Source organism: Chelonoidis abingdonii, chromosome 1 (assembly GCF_003597395.2).
Source record: "Chelonoidis abingdonii isolate Lonesome George chromosome 1, CheloAbing_2.0, whole genome shotgun sequence".
NCBI lineage: Eukaryota > Metazoa > Chordata > Testudines > Testudinidae > Chelonoidis > Chelonoidis abingdonii.
The window spans coordinates 127,251,019-127,264,743 of record NC_133769.1 but is presented as its reverse complement, the minus strand read 5'-3'; the positions used below and the strand labels follow the sequence as shown (position 1 = coordinate 127,264,743).

At 39.3% G+C, this 13,725-nt stretch overlaps 1 protein-coding gene across 1 annotated transcript in view; it reads right to left on the bottom strand.

Annotated features, from left to right (window-relative positions):
- Positions 1-13,725, bottom strand: part of ST8SIA1 (ST8 alpha-N-acetyl-neuraminide alpha-2,8-sialyltransferase 1) — a 187,622-nt gene that overhangs the window by 59,576 nt on the left and 114,321 nt on the right. The window contains exon 3 of the mRNA XM_032798337.2: positions 5,989-6,098. Coding sequence (XP_032654228.1) covers positions 5,989-6,098 — 110 coding nt within the window. The remainder of the gene's footprint in view (positions 1-5,988; positions 6,099-13,725) is intronic.

Genomic DNA, 13,725 nt, shown 5'->3' with positions numbered 1-13,725 from the left:
TGTAGAGAGCCATGTGTCACTATTGTTCTCTTTTTCATGGCTGCAGTTCTTAAAAAGAAGAAAAGGGGAAGATTGACCCTTGAGCTGGCTGGGTTTGTGTCTGTTTTGATAATTGTTTTCTCATTAAAAAAGGGGGTTCAATAACAGTTTTCTTGGAAAAATTTCTCTGTCAACATTTGTCAATCACATTCCAAACAAAGAATTTCAATAAACATTTTTTTAAATGTTTCAAAACTTTCAATGTCAAAACCAGCAGGAAAATCCCACTCTGTCTTCCACTTTGAGGTAGGAAGTAGAGGGGTATAAGAGGAGAGAAAGTATGAAACGCAAAATTTCATGAACTTTTTAATTACATGAAAAATCTTGGGGTTAGGAGGCAGTGGGTTTCTTAATTTTTTATAAAATATACGTACATCCTTGTAAACAAACTCTAATACCCCTTAGTTATTATTTCATCACTCAACAAAATCCCAAGAAATGTAGAAAATCAAGTCACTTTCAACACTCTGTAGTGGTGCTCTCAGACGATCTGGTAACATATTAATAGATGCTAGGACCACCAGCAATGAAAAAAAAATGTTATCTCCTTTTATTTTCTATTAAACATTTTTCTGTGCAGTTGCTGTGCATTTTGTCTGATGACAGAGAGCAAATTTAACACCTGAATAAAATGAAATCCTAACTATGAGGAAATTAGCAACAAGATAAATATTTGCGTAGATTTCTGTCTTGCAACGGAATCTGGGGAACATGGATTTTGGATTATATAATGATGACAGAAGTCAAGTAAACAGAAGGTGACTTGGAGACATTTTAGTACCAGAGCTAATAACTGTAAAAGAAAAACAGAGTTCTCACTCTCAGGTTGGGTGCAGCATGTCACTTTCAAATTGCATGAGATCACGCCATCAGGTTAAGTTCTGCCACTCTCATTGATATTGCATAATATCTTAGACAGAGCAATGGGACCGCTTGAAAAGTAAGGTAATTACTCAGCGTGAGTAAGGGTGGCAAAACGGAGCCGCAACTGAGCATCAAGCACATCAAAAGAAACAGATTGCTCCAATTTCCTGGTAAACCTAGTCATCTGTTGTTACAGGGAAATAAAACAGATTGGCAATCTGGCTAATGGACTTTTTGCATTTGAGAGGATAAATCTCAGTATCTTTATATCTAAACACACATGCACAGGCAGGTCAAGTTTTCACTGAATCAAGGTACACTCTCTCTCAATGCTTGCTTAAATCATTGTCCTTTATAACTGCATTGCCATAACTTTATCACTCAAATGTATGAATAAATATGTCTGCTTTTATAAACCAGCCCCAGATGCATCATTTAAAATCAAGTTCCCTTCATCAGTAAATCTCTCTCCCAGCTTGCGCTGCAGCATGGAATATTAAGAAATTGGCTGAGGACCCAGCTGGAAATTCAGCAAGAAGCCAGCTGGTCAGCAGAAGCCCCTTTGCTTTTCTCAATTATTTTTTAGGCTGGTTTGCACAATGCCAAGTCCCAGACAGGTGTTGGACAGACTGTGAAGTGGAAGTTTCATACTAGCAGGAAGCATGCATTTTTAATTATACCACAACCACTTAGTCATTTAATGAATCTTTTGGTCTTGGGCAGAGGAAGGGAGAGAAAAGAATTTCTTGAGGCCAAGAGCTCATATAAATCCTCTGACTGTTGGCCTCAAAGCAATACGGATTTGAATACACTAGTATCTGTTGCATCTTCTCACTGAAACCAAGGCAATAGAAAAAATGTGATCAACATGCAGAGTTCCCTGTGAGGTGGTACCTGTTTCACAGCTGAGACCGTCATGCTCTGTAGGTAGCTGGTAAACCAAGAGGAAACATAAAACTACCCAAGGCAGTAAGAACTGTATTATGCTTATCCCACAAAGAAGTCACTCTTTCCATATCTTACTGGTAATTCTTCTTACCATATTTGTTTTCTGTACTCCAAAATCTAGATGGGTGCATTGGCCATAGAAAGGCACTGGGTGTAATTCTTTAGACAGGACTAGAGGATTCACTAAGCTTTAAATTCTTGTTTTTAATGCATGGTCTTTTTGCCTTTCAATTATTAAACAGATGGAGGAGCAGCAAGGCCAAACCTGAGTGGCACTGTGACCTCAAGCGCCAGGTCATAAGCACCAATCTTTCAAATTTGGCTTGGTGCCATTCCCCTCCTGCTGTCATGATGGAGGGACAGCTGAGCCAGACCTAAGAGCTGCTGTGACCCTTCACACCAGGTCACAACATATGGAGCAGGGAGCGAAGCTCAACCCCACAAGGCAGGAGCCACTGCTGCAGGGTGAGTTTATTAAAATCATGGAAACAAACAGGAAAAGCACAGTATCCAAGAAATTTTCTCCACTGTAATAAACCTGCGTCCCTAATGGTAGTTTATGATACTATATGTTCTTATGCTCCTGGAGAAACCATTGTAGGTGGACCCTGCCAGGGGACAGTTCTTATTACAAAACCAGCTGATATAAACTCAATTGGTGGGCTCACTTTTGGACAGGCCAAGTAACTGACTTGCAAATCAGGCTTCAGGTGCATAGGTAGAGTTGAAGAAGGGAGTAGAAAGGGTTGCACAGAAATTGGTGCAGTATATTTGGTTCCATCCACAATTCAATAAGCACCACATTTAGCTGGGGATGGGAAATGTAGCAAATAGCAAATGCACACAGTGCTTAGCAAACTTTTTTATCATGTGACCATGTGCACTACTTCATCCTTTAGATAATCAAATGAAGAACAATGATTGTCTTCAGTCCTTGCAAGAGATCATTTAACCCATTTTCCCCTCTTTGAGTGACTATGCAGAGGACAGGCACAATCATGATCACTTTCCCAGAAGACTTTCAGAGTGTTTCCCTATTTTCAGGTTACTAAGCAGCATAACAAAGCAAGAATAGGAAACTGGTGATTGATTGGCTTTATGATCAAGATGCTTACACATCACATCACTCAAACCAGCAAAGAACCATATTGAGGGGAAACAATACAATTATTATGAATGTAGATGGGCAGTGGCAAGCTGATGTGACAGACGAGCACAATGGTGTATAATCTGTATATCTGTAGAGGGATAAATATGCTGTCAATCTGGCTGGAGGTCAAAAGAACAAATCTGAATTTTTAAATGAAAAATGTGTTTGAAAAGGTTCATTTATGTTCTTTATTCTAATGCACTGGTCCCCAACTGTAGCACACATAACCCTAGTCACTAGTGTAGGGGTAGACAACCTATGGCACGTGTGCTGAAGGCAGCACGCAAGCTGATTTTCACTGGCACTCACACTGCCCATGTCCTGGCCACCGGTCCAGGGGGCTCTGCATTTTAATTTAATTTTAAATGAAGCTTCTTAAACATGTTAAAAACCTTATTCTTTACATACAACAATAGTTTAATTATATATTATAGACTTATAGGAAGAGAGCTTCTAAAAATGCTAAAATGTATTACTGGCATGCGAAACCTTAAATTAGAGTGAATAAATGAAGATTCAGCACATCACTTCTGAAAGGTTGCCGACCTCTGCACTAGTGAAACAAAAGCCACCAGCAGGTGGCACCTGGGTTAGCTTAAAGCAGTGATTCTCAACTGGTAGGTCACGACCCCCTGAAGCGGCTACAAAAGTGATCGTGGTGCATTGAACATTTTATTTCAATCTAAAGGAAAAAAAACACCACCAAACCACCTCACTCCCCTTCTGCTCCCATGCACACTTTCCGTTCAAGGTCAAGTACTCTCTGTCAACATCTCAAAACACAAACACAAATAAATTATATAAGCTTATTGTTATCACTGATATAATTTCTAGTCTTACTCTTACAGTAAACTTAAGGTCAAGTCACAAAAATCTGGTCTTCAAATAAGGGGTGGCAAACTCAAAAATGTTGAGAAACACTGGTTTAAGGTCTATTGTCAAAATAAGAATCCATTATGACTACCGTGAGTACAGTAATGAAGGTGATATGCCAAATACTTTTGAGTTTTAGCTGTAGTGGGCTACATCTTAAAGACTGAGATCTGCCGTCTAATGCAATCTTTGTATTACTGCAACATTATTTAGTATTCAAGCAACTGAACGAGTTTAAACTCCTACATTTTCCACAATGCTGTGTAATTAACTAACTTCAGTGATTATAATATATCAAAGAATATAATTGCAATCTTCTGACAGAGCTTATAGGAGGCGGATAGCAACTGAATAAATTTAAAATAAAGACATTTTGAATGAGGAAAAACTACAACATGTTTAAAATTGGTGTAATATTTGATGTTATTGGAGAGGTATTTTAAAGGAAGCTGCACAAAGATCTCTTAATAGCAAGCTGAAGCAACTTCATGTAATTTTTGGAGTCATAACCAAGTAAAATATATATATATATTTTTAATTACAGCAATTAGATATGGAAAAGGCCAATTAAATCTAACTTACTCCACCTGCTAACAAAAAGCATTTCATCACCTGTATATTATTTAGTACACTTAAAAGATCTTAAACCTTTCCCCATAAATATGACAGTATATGACTAATGCAATCCTGCTTGCAATCAGCTGCTAGACTTTGCAGGATTTCCCCCTACCACTTCTATCCAACTCACAATACACTAAAAATAGTGTATAGCCAAGTTCCCCTTTTGGTATCGGGAAATGTTTTCTTATCCGTCTAAAAGAGATGCCCTTAAAAATGTTCTAATTGTCTTTGTAATTAATTTTCATTGCTGAAGCACTCCTTAGGTATTCCATAAACTAAGTATAAGGAACATTAGGGAATACTGCAATAATGTTATCTAGTCGCAAATGAAATGTTTTAAGAGCAACCAATGCACTGTCTCCCTCCATGCCTATTTTTCTCCTGTATATATTTTAAGTGTACAGTACATATTTCCTTTGTCTGTGGTTTACTTCTCCGTTCTATTAAGGAAGGTATTTGGTCTCTTGGGTGCAAACCAGAATTATGGTAACAATGTTTGTTTTTTCACAAATTAGTACAGTTTTATAATAAGCCATCAAAATCTGATTAGGGAACTCTTAGAAGTGGGAGTTAATTTTGCATCCATTTCAAAGCCATGAGAAACTCCTATAGAGATGAGAAATGAAATGCTTAGCTTTCCTTCCTCCTCCCCTCCCCCCTATAACGTTTTTCTTGTTCATGTTTAACAAAGAGGAACTAATTTCTTTTCCCCTCTCCAATATCTAGAGTGCAGATCTAGATAGTGCCAAATTCAATCAAGAAAGCACAACGTCCTGCTTGACAGATCCTAATACCTTCAGAATGGCAGGAGCAAAAAAGAGAAGGAGGGGAGTTTAAAGAAAACTGTGTCAAGGGAAGAAGTCTGCTCTATTTTCAGATGCTCAGAACTGAATCTTAGGAGAGAAAAATCACAGGAAAACATTTTAGCGTGCTCTGTCTCATTTATGGGTCTTTCTCTGTCAAGTGCTATCTACTCAGATTGACTTGAATGGGGTGGGGATGAGGATATGAGTTTCAAAAGAGGACATTCAGCACCTAGTAGGATCAGACCCTGCCTAATGTAATTAGAAAGAAAAAGAAAAAGCAGCTGTCTCTTACTGCCATTGTGTTTGTCAGGCTAATGTCTAATGTGGCCTAATTCATCCATCTGTAAATCTCCCAGAGATAAGCTTCTGCATAGCCAGGGAGGGCATATAAATCTGCCACTGTTGTCCTCCCCTTGGGTGACCAGACAGAAAATGTGAAAAATTGGGACAGGGGGTGGGGAGTAATCTAAGCCTATCTAAGAAAAAGACCCAAAAATCGGGACTGTCCGTATAAAATCGGGACATCTGGTCACCCTCCCATCCCACCAAATCACTTGTGTAAATCATCCTGAAAAAGAAAAAAAGGCAAGTTACAACTGATTAATCACAAACAAAAACAGCTTTGAAAGGTTGGAGACTTAGCAAGGCTGGGGGAGGAGGCAGTGCTGCAGCAGGGTTCTGTCTTACCGCATGACAAAATCTGCTTGATCTATTTGTCTGCCACAGCCACTCTTCTTCAGAATCCCACCATTTCCCACCACGGAGCATTTCTTCAATGGGAGCTGGAATGGGGTAGCCTAGCAACAGAAAACAAGGCCAGTTTTTACAGAGGAGAACACACAATCTTTGTTTGTAGCAGCCACTCCTGAGGCCTGTTGGGAACTAGGGAGGGGTTAGGTCTTGAGATAGGGACAAGAAAAGGGGAAAGAGGAGGGCAAATTAAGCTTGGAAATTAATCCAAAGTATGAGCAGTCTGATTCCGACCCCTGCTCCCAAAAGCAGACTCCATCACTATTCAGCACTAGGATAATGTAGTTATTATATGAAGCTGAATTTCCGAGTTACAAATTCCTGATGTTCACAAACAGTTGTGCAGTGGGATGTATTTTCTATTCAAATTACCAGGGCAGAGTACAATAGAAGGAGCACAAAAAAATATGAGACACAAAGTGGCTGAGGTAATATATTTTATCAGCCAACTTCGCTTGGTGGAAGAGACAAGTTTTTTGGCTTCACGGAGCTCTTCGGGTTTGGAAAAGGTAAGAGTGTCATAACTATATACAAGATGGGACTGATTGATAAGCATAAGGGGTTAACACAAGTTGCAAGAAACAACTTAAAACAAAGCGAGCAATTAACACCTCTGCAATCTTAAGATAAAGGGTTAAGTAGGTTGCAAATTGTTGTAACGAGCCATAAACCCAGTGTCTTTGTTGTTACCATGATTTTTAGTGTCTAGCAGAACTATGAGTTTAAATTCCCAAGCTTGTCTTTTGAAGGAGTTGGGCAGGTTTCCTCTAAGGATGAGGACTGAGAGGTCAGATATGGAATGATGGCTTTGCAAAAAGTGTTTGCCCATGGATGATAGAGTGTTTTTCTCTTTTATTTTTCTGTGTGCGTTCATTCCAGAGCATAGTGATTGTCTGGTTTCACCTACACAGTTGTTGGAGCCTAAGATGCACTGGATGAGGTAGGTACACTGCATGCTGTGATAAGCATGTGTAGGACCCATGGATCTTGAAAGGTTGTCTCTTTCGTCACCAGAAGTTGGTCCAAAGATATTACCTCACCCACCTTCTCTCTCATATCTTGGGACCACCACAGTTACAACACTACAAACCAAATAATATTAAAGGCACCTTCATGAGATTATATACAAAAAACACATGGGGGAGGGGGAGAGGAATAAATGAGGAAGAAGTGTAGTTAGAGCAGGGTACTGGCAGCCAGGGCTCCTCCTAAATTCGATTCCTGGCCCTAGCATTGATCATTCTGTGGCCTCACGCAAGATATTTAGGGGTTGACTGCAGCTCCCTAAAACCTGAGCCAATCAATCCTGGCATAAATTAAAACTGGGGAGCCTTTATTTATCACTGGTTTAAGATCCCTCCTAGCACTTTAACAGTGGATCACAATGCAGAGTCAAGGTATCATGACGATGCTATGTGTTAACATTGCAGCAGTGCATGACAATGATAACATAGTACATATAACTAGTAACTGAAAGCCTGTGCTCTCACATGAGTGTAATTCTTAAAGTCATGTGTGTGCAAAAGCCAAAGATGGGGGGCATGCATGGTGTTCTAGTGAGCAGTGTTGCTGTGGGAACATGTTCCCCAAATTTTTTGCACAGAGCTTCCCCTTGGCTGGAGGCATAGCCACCTGTTTGTTACCCATGCAACTGTTACTCCCACCTCCTCTGATCAGCTGTCATGTTCCAACTGCCATGGAACCTTAGGATGCCAATATTCCATTTGGTTCTCTCAGGGCCCAGTGATGACTGAACCTGACGATATTCTGAACAAAACCGAGCTTGTAGTTGTTTCCAATCCTTCTTGTTGACTCAAAAGACGTTCTAGGCTTCAGAGTGACATACAGAGTAACAATCCTGGAATCTTATTACATATTTCCTTTCATTTGGAAGGAAACTAAACTACATGTTGAAGAGGTCTTTCATCTGCCTCTGAAATACAACTGATCCCACAGGTGGATGTGACAGTCGTTTAAACAGCACACAGTAGCACTATCAATCAGTTTAGCACAGGAAATAAAAATACTGCATTGAATTGAAAATACCTGGGGAATTCCAAGTTGGTAGGATGAAGTTACCATTAATAGAATTGGTCCAGAAAACTAGGGTTAATATAGTCCCGTAAAAAACTGTGCAAGGATTTTTATCTACCAAAAGTTGTCAGAACCTCACTCTACAATAAAGACAGAATCATTCTACGCATCATCCTATGTGAATGCAAATGTCATGGTGCTGTGATGGAGCTTCACAAGACAATTATTCTTCCCTTCAGGACAAATCAAAATGGTGGCAGTACTTATACTTGCTTAAGTATTGGAGGGGATGTAAAGTGCAGCGTTATGCATTTTTCTTATATCTCCGTAAGGCTCACACCAAGCATAACAGTGTAGTGAAGTACGGAGAACCAACCCAGAGTTTCAGTCTGAATTATAAATGTGTCAGGCTTTTATGTTTTAAATTCATTATCTAGTTTCTTCCCTGCAATTAGCTTTTTTCCCCTCAGCAAACTGGATTCTATTCAGCTGCTTATAAAGCCATTGCCTGCTTTCTAATGAAGGATATCAAAATTATTTGTGCACATTAATCCTGGATTGCAATATGTTAAGGAAGAAAAATCAGTTTTGGTTTACTGATGTCTGGCTACTGCTAGGAACACAGTGATAGCACAGCCTAAGTATGCAACCATGTTCTTGCTTGTGCATCTGCTTTCTCAGGAACATTTTTCAAAGTACACGTTTATTGAACTAGGAATGTATCTCTTCAAAGGTGACCCTGATCAAATGATAACCTGCAGGCTGATTGAAAAAACATGTATAGAAATTTAGAATTGAAATTGTTAGTTTTATTTAAATAGCAGTGCCTTTCTTACTCAAGGTTATCTCACAGCCATTTACAAGACAATTAGTTACATAATGGTAGCTCAGCAATGGTGTATAGGCAAAATGCAGCAGCCATTAACTCTTCATTTTCAAGAGCTGTGAAAGGCTTCATTACATAATTCCTGTTTTAATGCGTCACAGTCTTAATCCAGATTACAGTGAAAATCTAGGAGTTTTCTAAATGTTTAGCAATAGACTATAGATCAGTCTTTCCAAAAGTGCAGTCCTTAGACTCCTAGGGTCCACTGTGGGTTATGCAGGTGCCCTTGTGCCAAGGCCAGATTGCACCAGATCATCATTCTGGCAATTCTGCCATGTAGCAGCTGCCATTTTGTTCTCTGCACAGTGTGACCTCATACTCACCATACGTGAGAGGTCACTCTCACAGGGATGTTACAGTAGTACTGGAAATGAAGGGGGTCCGGGATATTAGTCAGATACCAAAGAGGTCCTTTGGCTGAAAAAAGTTTGGGAAACACTGCTGTAGGTTATAGTCTACCTTGACATTCAAACCTACTTTATTGGAGGTGGATTGTTGGCCAACACACAGGGGTTTTCACTTATTGTGTCTAAAAGCAACAGTAATGTTTTACATTTGTATAACACTTTTTATTTCAAAATGCTTTATAAATGTCACCTACCACTGAAACACAGTCACTTCTGTGGTGAGGGAGAAATTTTGGCCAAAGACACCAGGGCAGACCCTTACTTACAAAGAATGCCATGAGACCTTTAACACCCACGCAGGTCAGATAGATCCCCCAGTCTGAGATTATCAAAGGAGACTAGAGGATTGGCCACATAAACTGCCTTTGAAATCAATGAGGCTATAATCCCCTTGGAAAAGCTCATCTTCAGTTTTTAAGACCTGATCTGAAAAAACCCTGCATGGTAAACTGAATAGATTTCAAGACCCAAGAAGGACAAATGAGTAAGACTGAAGCACCAGGATTGCAGTCTGTGGTTCCAGAGAGAGTCCAATAAAAGAGTAGAGAGGTGTGTGTAGGAGGCAAGACATGGCTGCACAAATACAAATCAAAATGTTGTCCATTACGCAGTATGAAAAACAGTTTGTTTCTATACACAGGCAATTTTATTTTTCATCTCAAAGAAATGGGTTAAAGGGCATAAGGTTAATCCTTGAAACCATAATTTTGTGACCCCATCAGCATGAAGTCTATTTTGTAGTGTAAGCAGCCCCACTGTAAGGTGTCGGTATGAGTGCTATGCCACCAGACATCTAGGGGTAGCACACTTCCTGTACTACTAGCTTGGAGACAAGTGCTGTAGCTGCTCTGAGAACTAGGCTCTAGCCATCAGTAGGTTCCCAGGCTCTGAACACTCCATTTTCAGACCATTCCTTCCTTTTGGCTGCCAAAAATACAAGGTACAAAGCTCTAGGAACAATTAATTTAAGCTACAAGTAAAGATCAAAACAATAGTTCCTTGTCCAGTCCCAAGGGGTAGTCCAGTACAAGGACATACAGGTCAGATCCTCCTTTCAACCCTTCCACTGCACCATCTTACTTGCAGCCTGCTTCCCTGCATCCTTCTGCTCCAGCTAGCGCTGGCCTTGTTGTCAGCAACAAGATGAGTCTGTCCAGCTCTCAGGCCACCTCCTACCAGTTAGCTGCCTCTATTTGACTGCTTCTGTTCTCATGTAACCTTCAACAACCTCATCAGCTTGGTCTCCCCTCACCTAAAAAACTGTTTTTTCGTCTCCTGGAGGGATTAGAGAGCCCTCTCCCAGCTGGACACTGAACTGGGTAATCCAGTAGGTCCATTCCAATAGTTGTAAAAACACAAACATTGACATGGGGCCGGTGTAGTGCTTGCAATCATGTTTTCTTAATTTTGATAAATGTTTTTACCTCCTTTTGTTGCTGCATGAAAGACCCACACAAACAGCAGAGGAAATTGACTAGACCCCCAATTCTGTAACAGATCCCACAGGGACTAAATCTGTAGATTTATTGGAGCTCCATGGGGGCACATGGGTCAGTTAAATTGAAAAAAAAAATCATGATTTTTATGCCAATCTCATGATTTTTTAATGCTCAGAGTCGTCAATACAAATGGCCATGGATTTAAGTTAAGCAGTTTCCCCATCATAGTAATCTCAGGTGTTACTTGTAACTTTGGGGGATAAAAAAAAATTAAACAGAATGTTGATATTTAAGTTGGTGTCCCTTTAAAGGGAAAATGATAAGTAGAATGCATGTAGTGTAGTTCTAGCTGTATCAGTCTCAGGGCCAACTTGATTGGACCAACTTCTATGGGTGAGAGAAAGACAAGCTTCTGAGCCACACAGAGCTCTTCTTCAGGTCTGGGAAAAGTACTCCCAATGTACCTTTCCCAGACCTGAGAAGAGCTCTGTGTGGCTCCAGGCTGGTTTCTCTCACCAACAGAAGTTAGTTCAATAAAAGATATTACCTCACTAATCTTGTCTTTCAAATAAAACACATTTGTTTGTTTTAAATTCCAAATCTATTTTGCTAACAGCACCAAACACATTAACAACAAACCCCACAGAAATTAAAAACAAAAACAAAACACACCACATGGATTTCCACCATTTATGCTCCATATTTTACTTGTTGCATTTCCCTCATGGAGATAGCAAAACTTGACTGCTCTCACTTAAGTTCTCATTTACCAGGAAGCCTGATTTTCATAAGTGCTGAGCTCTCACAACTACAGTTTAAGTCAATAAGAGTTGTGTACTTAGAACATCTAAAAAGTCAGCCCTAGTTGCTCTTCATTTTGGGTATCCAAAAGGGCAAGGGATAAGCTTCATTTTAAATGTACAGTTAAAAAATCATGAAAGCACTCATATTAAAATTACTCTAAAACTCTCGTTTAATTTTTGTAAACTAACAAAACCTAAATGTTGGGACTAACCTATCGGACTTCCCTTTAAACAAGGTATCCATCATAGAAAAAATATATTTGACATCAGAAACACAGAAGGCCTGGTCTTTCCCAGTGGTTCAAAACCAATGGAACTCTATTGACATCAGTGAAGTTTCTCTGATTTACCCTATGGTGAGCATGAGAAAAATCAGGTCCAGAATGTCTAATGAAAAGCAAGCATGCAAAACAGTTCATTAAGAGACTCCCATTCAATCTGGGGCTAATTTCACAAAGCCTCTATCCAGCAATTCACCAATTAATTTCTTCATTCATCTAGCAAAAATAAATCATTGCCATCAGTTAAAAAAATTATGACAAAACCCAGAGAATGTTACACACTACTAAGGAAATAGAATTCATAGCAGATAATGCTAGTCCAATTCACTTCAGTTTCATTGTTATTTTGTTAAAATGTTAATTTTTATCCACTCACTGATAAAGACTTTGCCCAGCAGTCAGAGCCTTGCTGGGAAACAGAAATACTAACATATTATGCTCTGTCTTAATGGGGAAGAAGTTAAAAGTATCAGGAACATAAATGACAACAGAAAGAGTTTCTTTCTAATAAACATGGTTATAGAATTTGTAAGTGATGCTGCATTTTACTCTGTCCCTGGTGAGAAGCCAGCATCCTTATGAAAATAAGAAATTTCAAGTTGTTTCCTTTAGGGCCTGCTCCTATTGAAATCAATGGCAACACTTCCCTTGGTTTAAGTCAGACAGAATTTAGCCCTTAGTTCTCTTTTTCCTGCTCATTCGCTGAAAGAAAAATAAATGATACCTTTAATGAGAATTCTCTTTCTCCTGCTGTCTACGCTATTTGACCTGGCTTTAATCCTTACACCTTCCTGTCAGACTTCCTTCCCCTCTTATTGTTTAGGAATAATCTTCAGTCTGATGGGCCTTTTGTTTCCTGTGGCAGAGCTGTCAACCCAGGGAGAAGTGACACCTTTGGGCTGATTGGTCCTTTAAAAAAAAAAAAATGTTCCTAGCTAAAAATGTCAGTCAGGGACAGCATATTCCCCATGTGGGAATGTCAAGAGTAGTTTAGGCTATGCTCAGTGGGTCCCTCCAGTGTCATTCTTCTTAGCCAAACTGCCATTGTACTGTATATTAATTGCATGGGACCACAGGGCTGGCCCTAAGGAAAACTACAGGAGACTCTATAACAATCATTCTGGGATTTCAGCCACTCTTGTGAGGAATTCCCCCCTTTCCTCCTTTTGGAATAGTAACTCACTCCACAGTTACTGGCCTGGGAGGTCAAAATTTTTCACTCAAAATGTTTTTTGGTTAAAGATGACTTTTGAGTCAAAACAAATGTTTCTACAGAAAAAGTATGTTTGACAAAAAAAAATCTGGCTTTTCTTCTTTAAACAAAAACAAGTGTTTTCAAACAAAAGTTCAACAGCAACAAAAAAAAAAAAAGCCTTTCTTGTGTAGATCAAAATTTTAGAAAGCTGGATGCACCCTTAACTAGAGATGTCTCATATTTGATGACTTGTGTCTGATACTCAAATCCTTTTTGTATTAAACTCCACTTTTTAGTCTCACTTTCTAATTTTGCAATAGTGATTGAAAGAAATACTGGGAGTATTAAATACAGCCAGTAAGGCATATATCAGCAGGAAACAAGATCTCGTATTTTTGTGTGAAAAACAGAAGTGATGTGGGATAGAAAGAAAAATGTCCTTCTCTGAACACTAGGGAGGGAGAAGAGGTTTTCTACATGACAAAATCATGCATCTTGCAGCCCACCAGTTGACAATACATTATTAGTCACAAGTAACACAGAACGCATTATTATTTTAGCATCCTCATAAACAGCTATTATCTCTATTTCATGGAGAAACAAGACCACCAAACAGCCACTGAATTTGA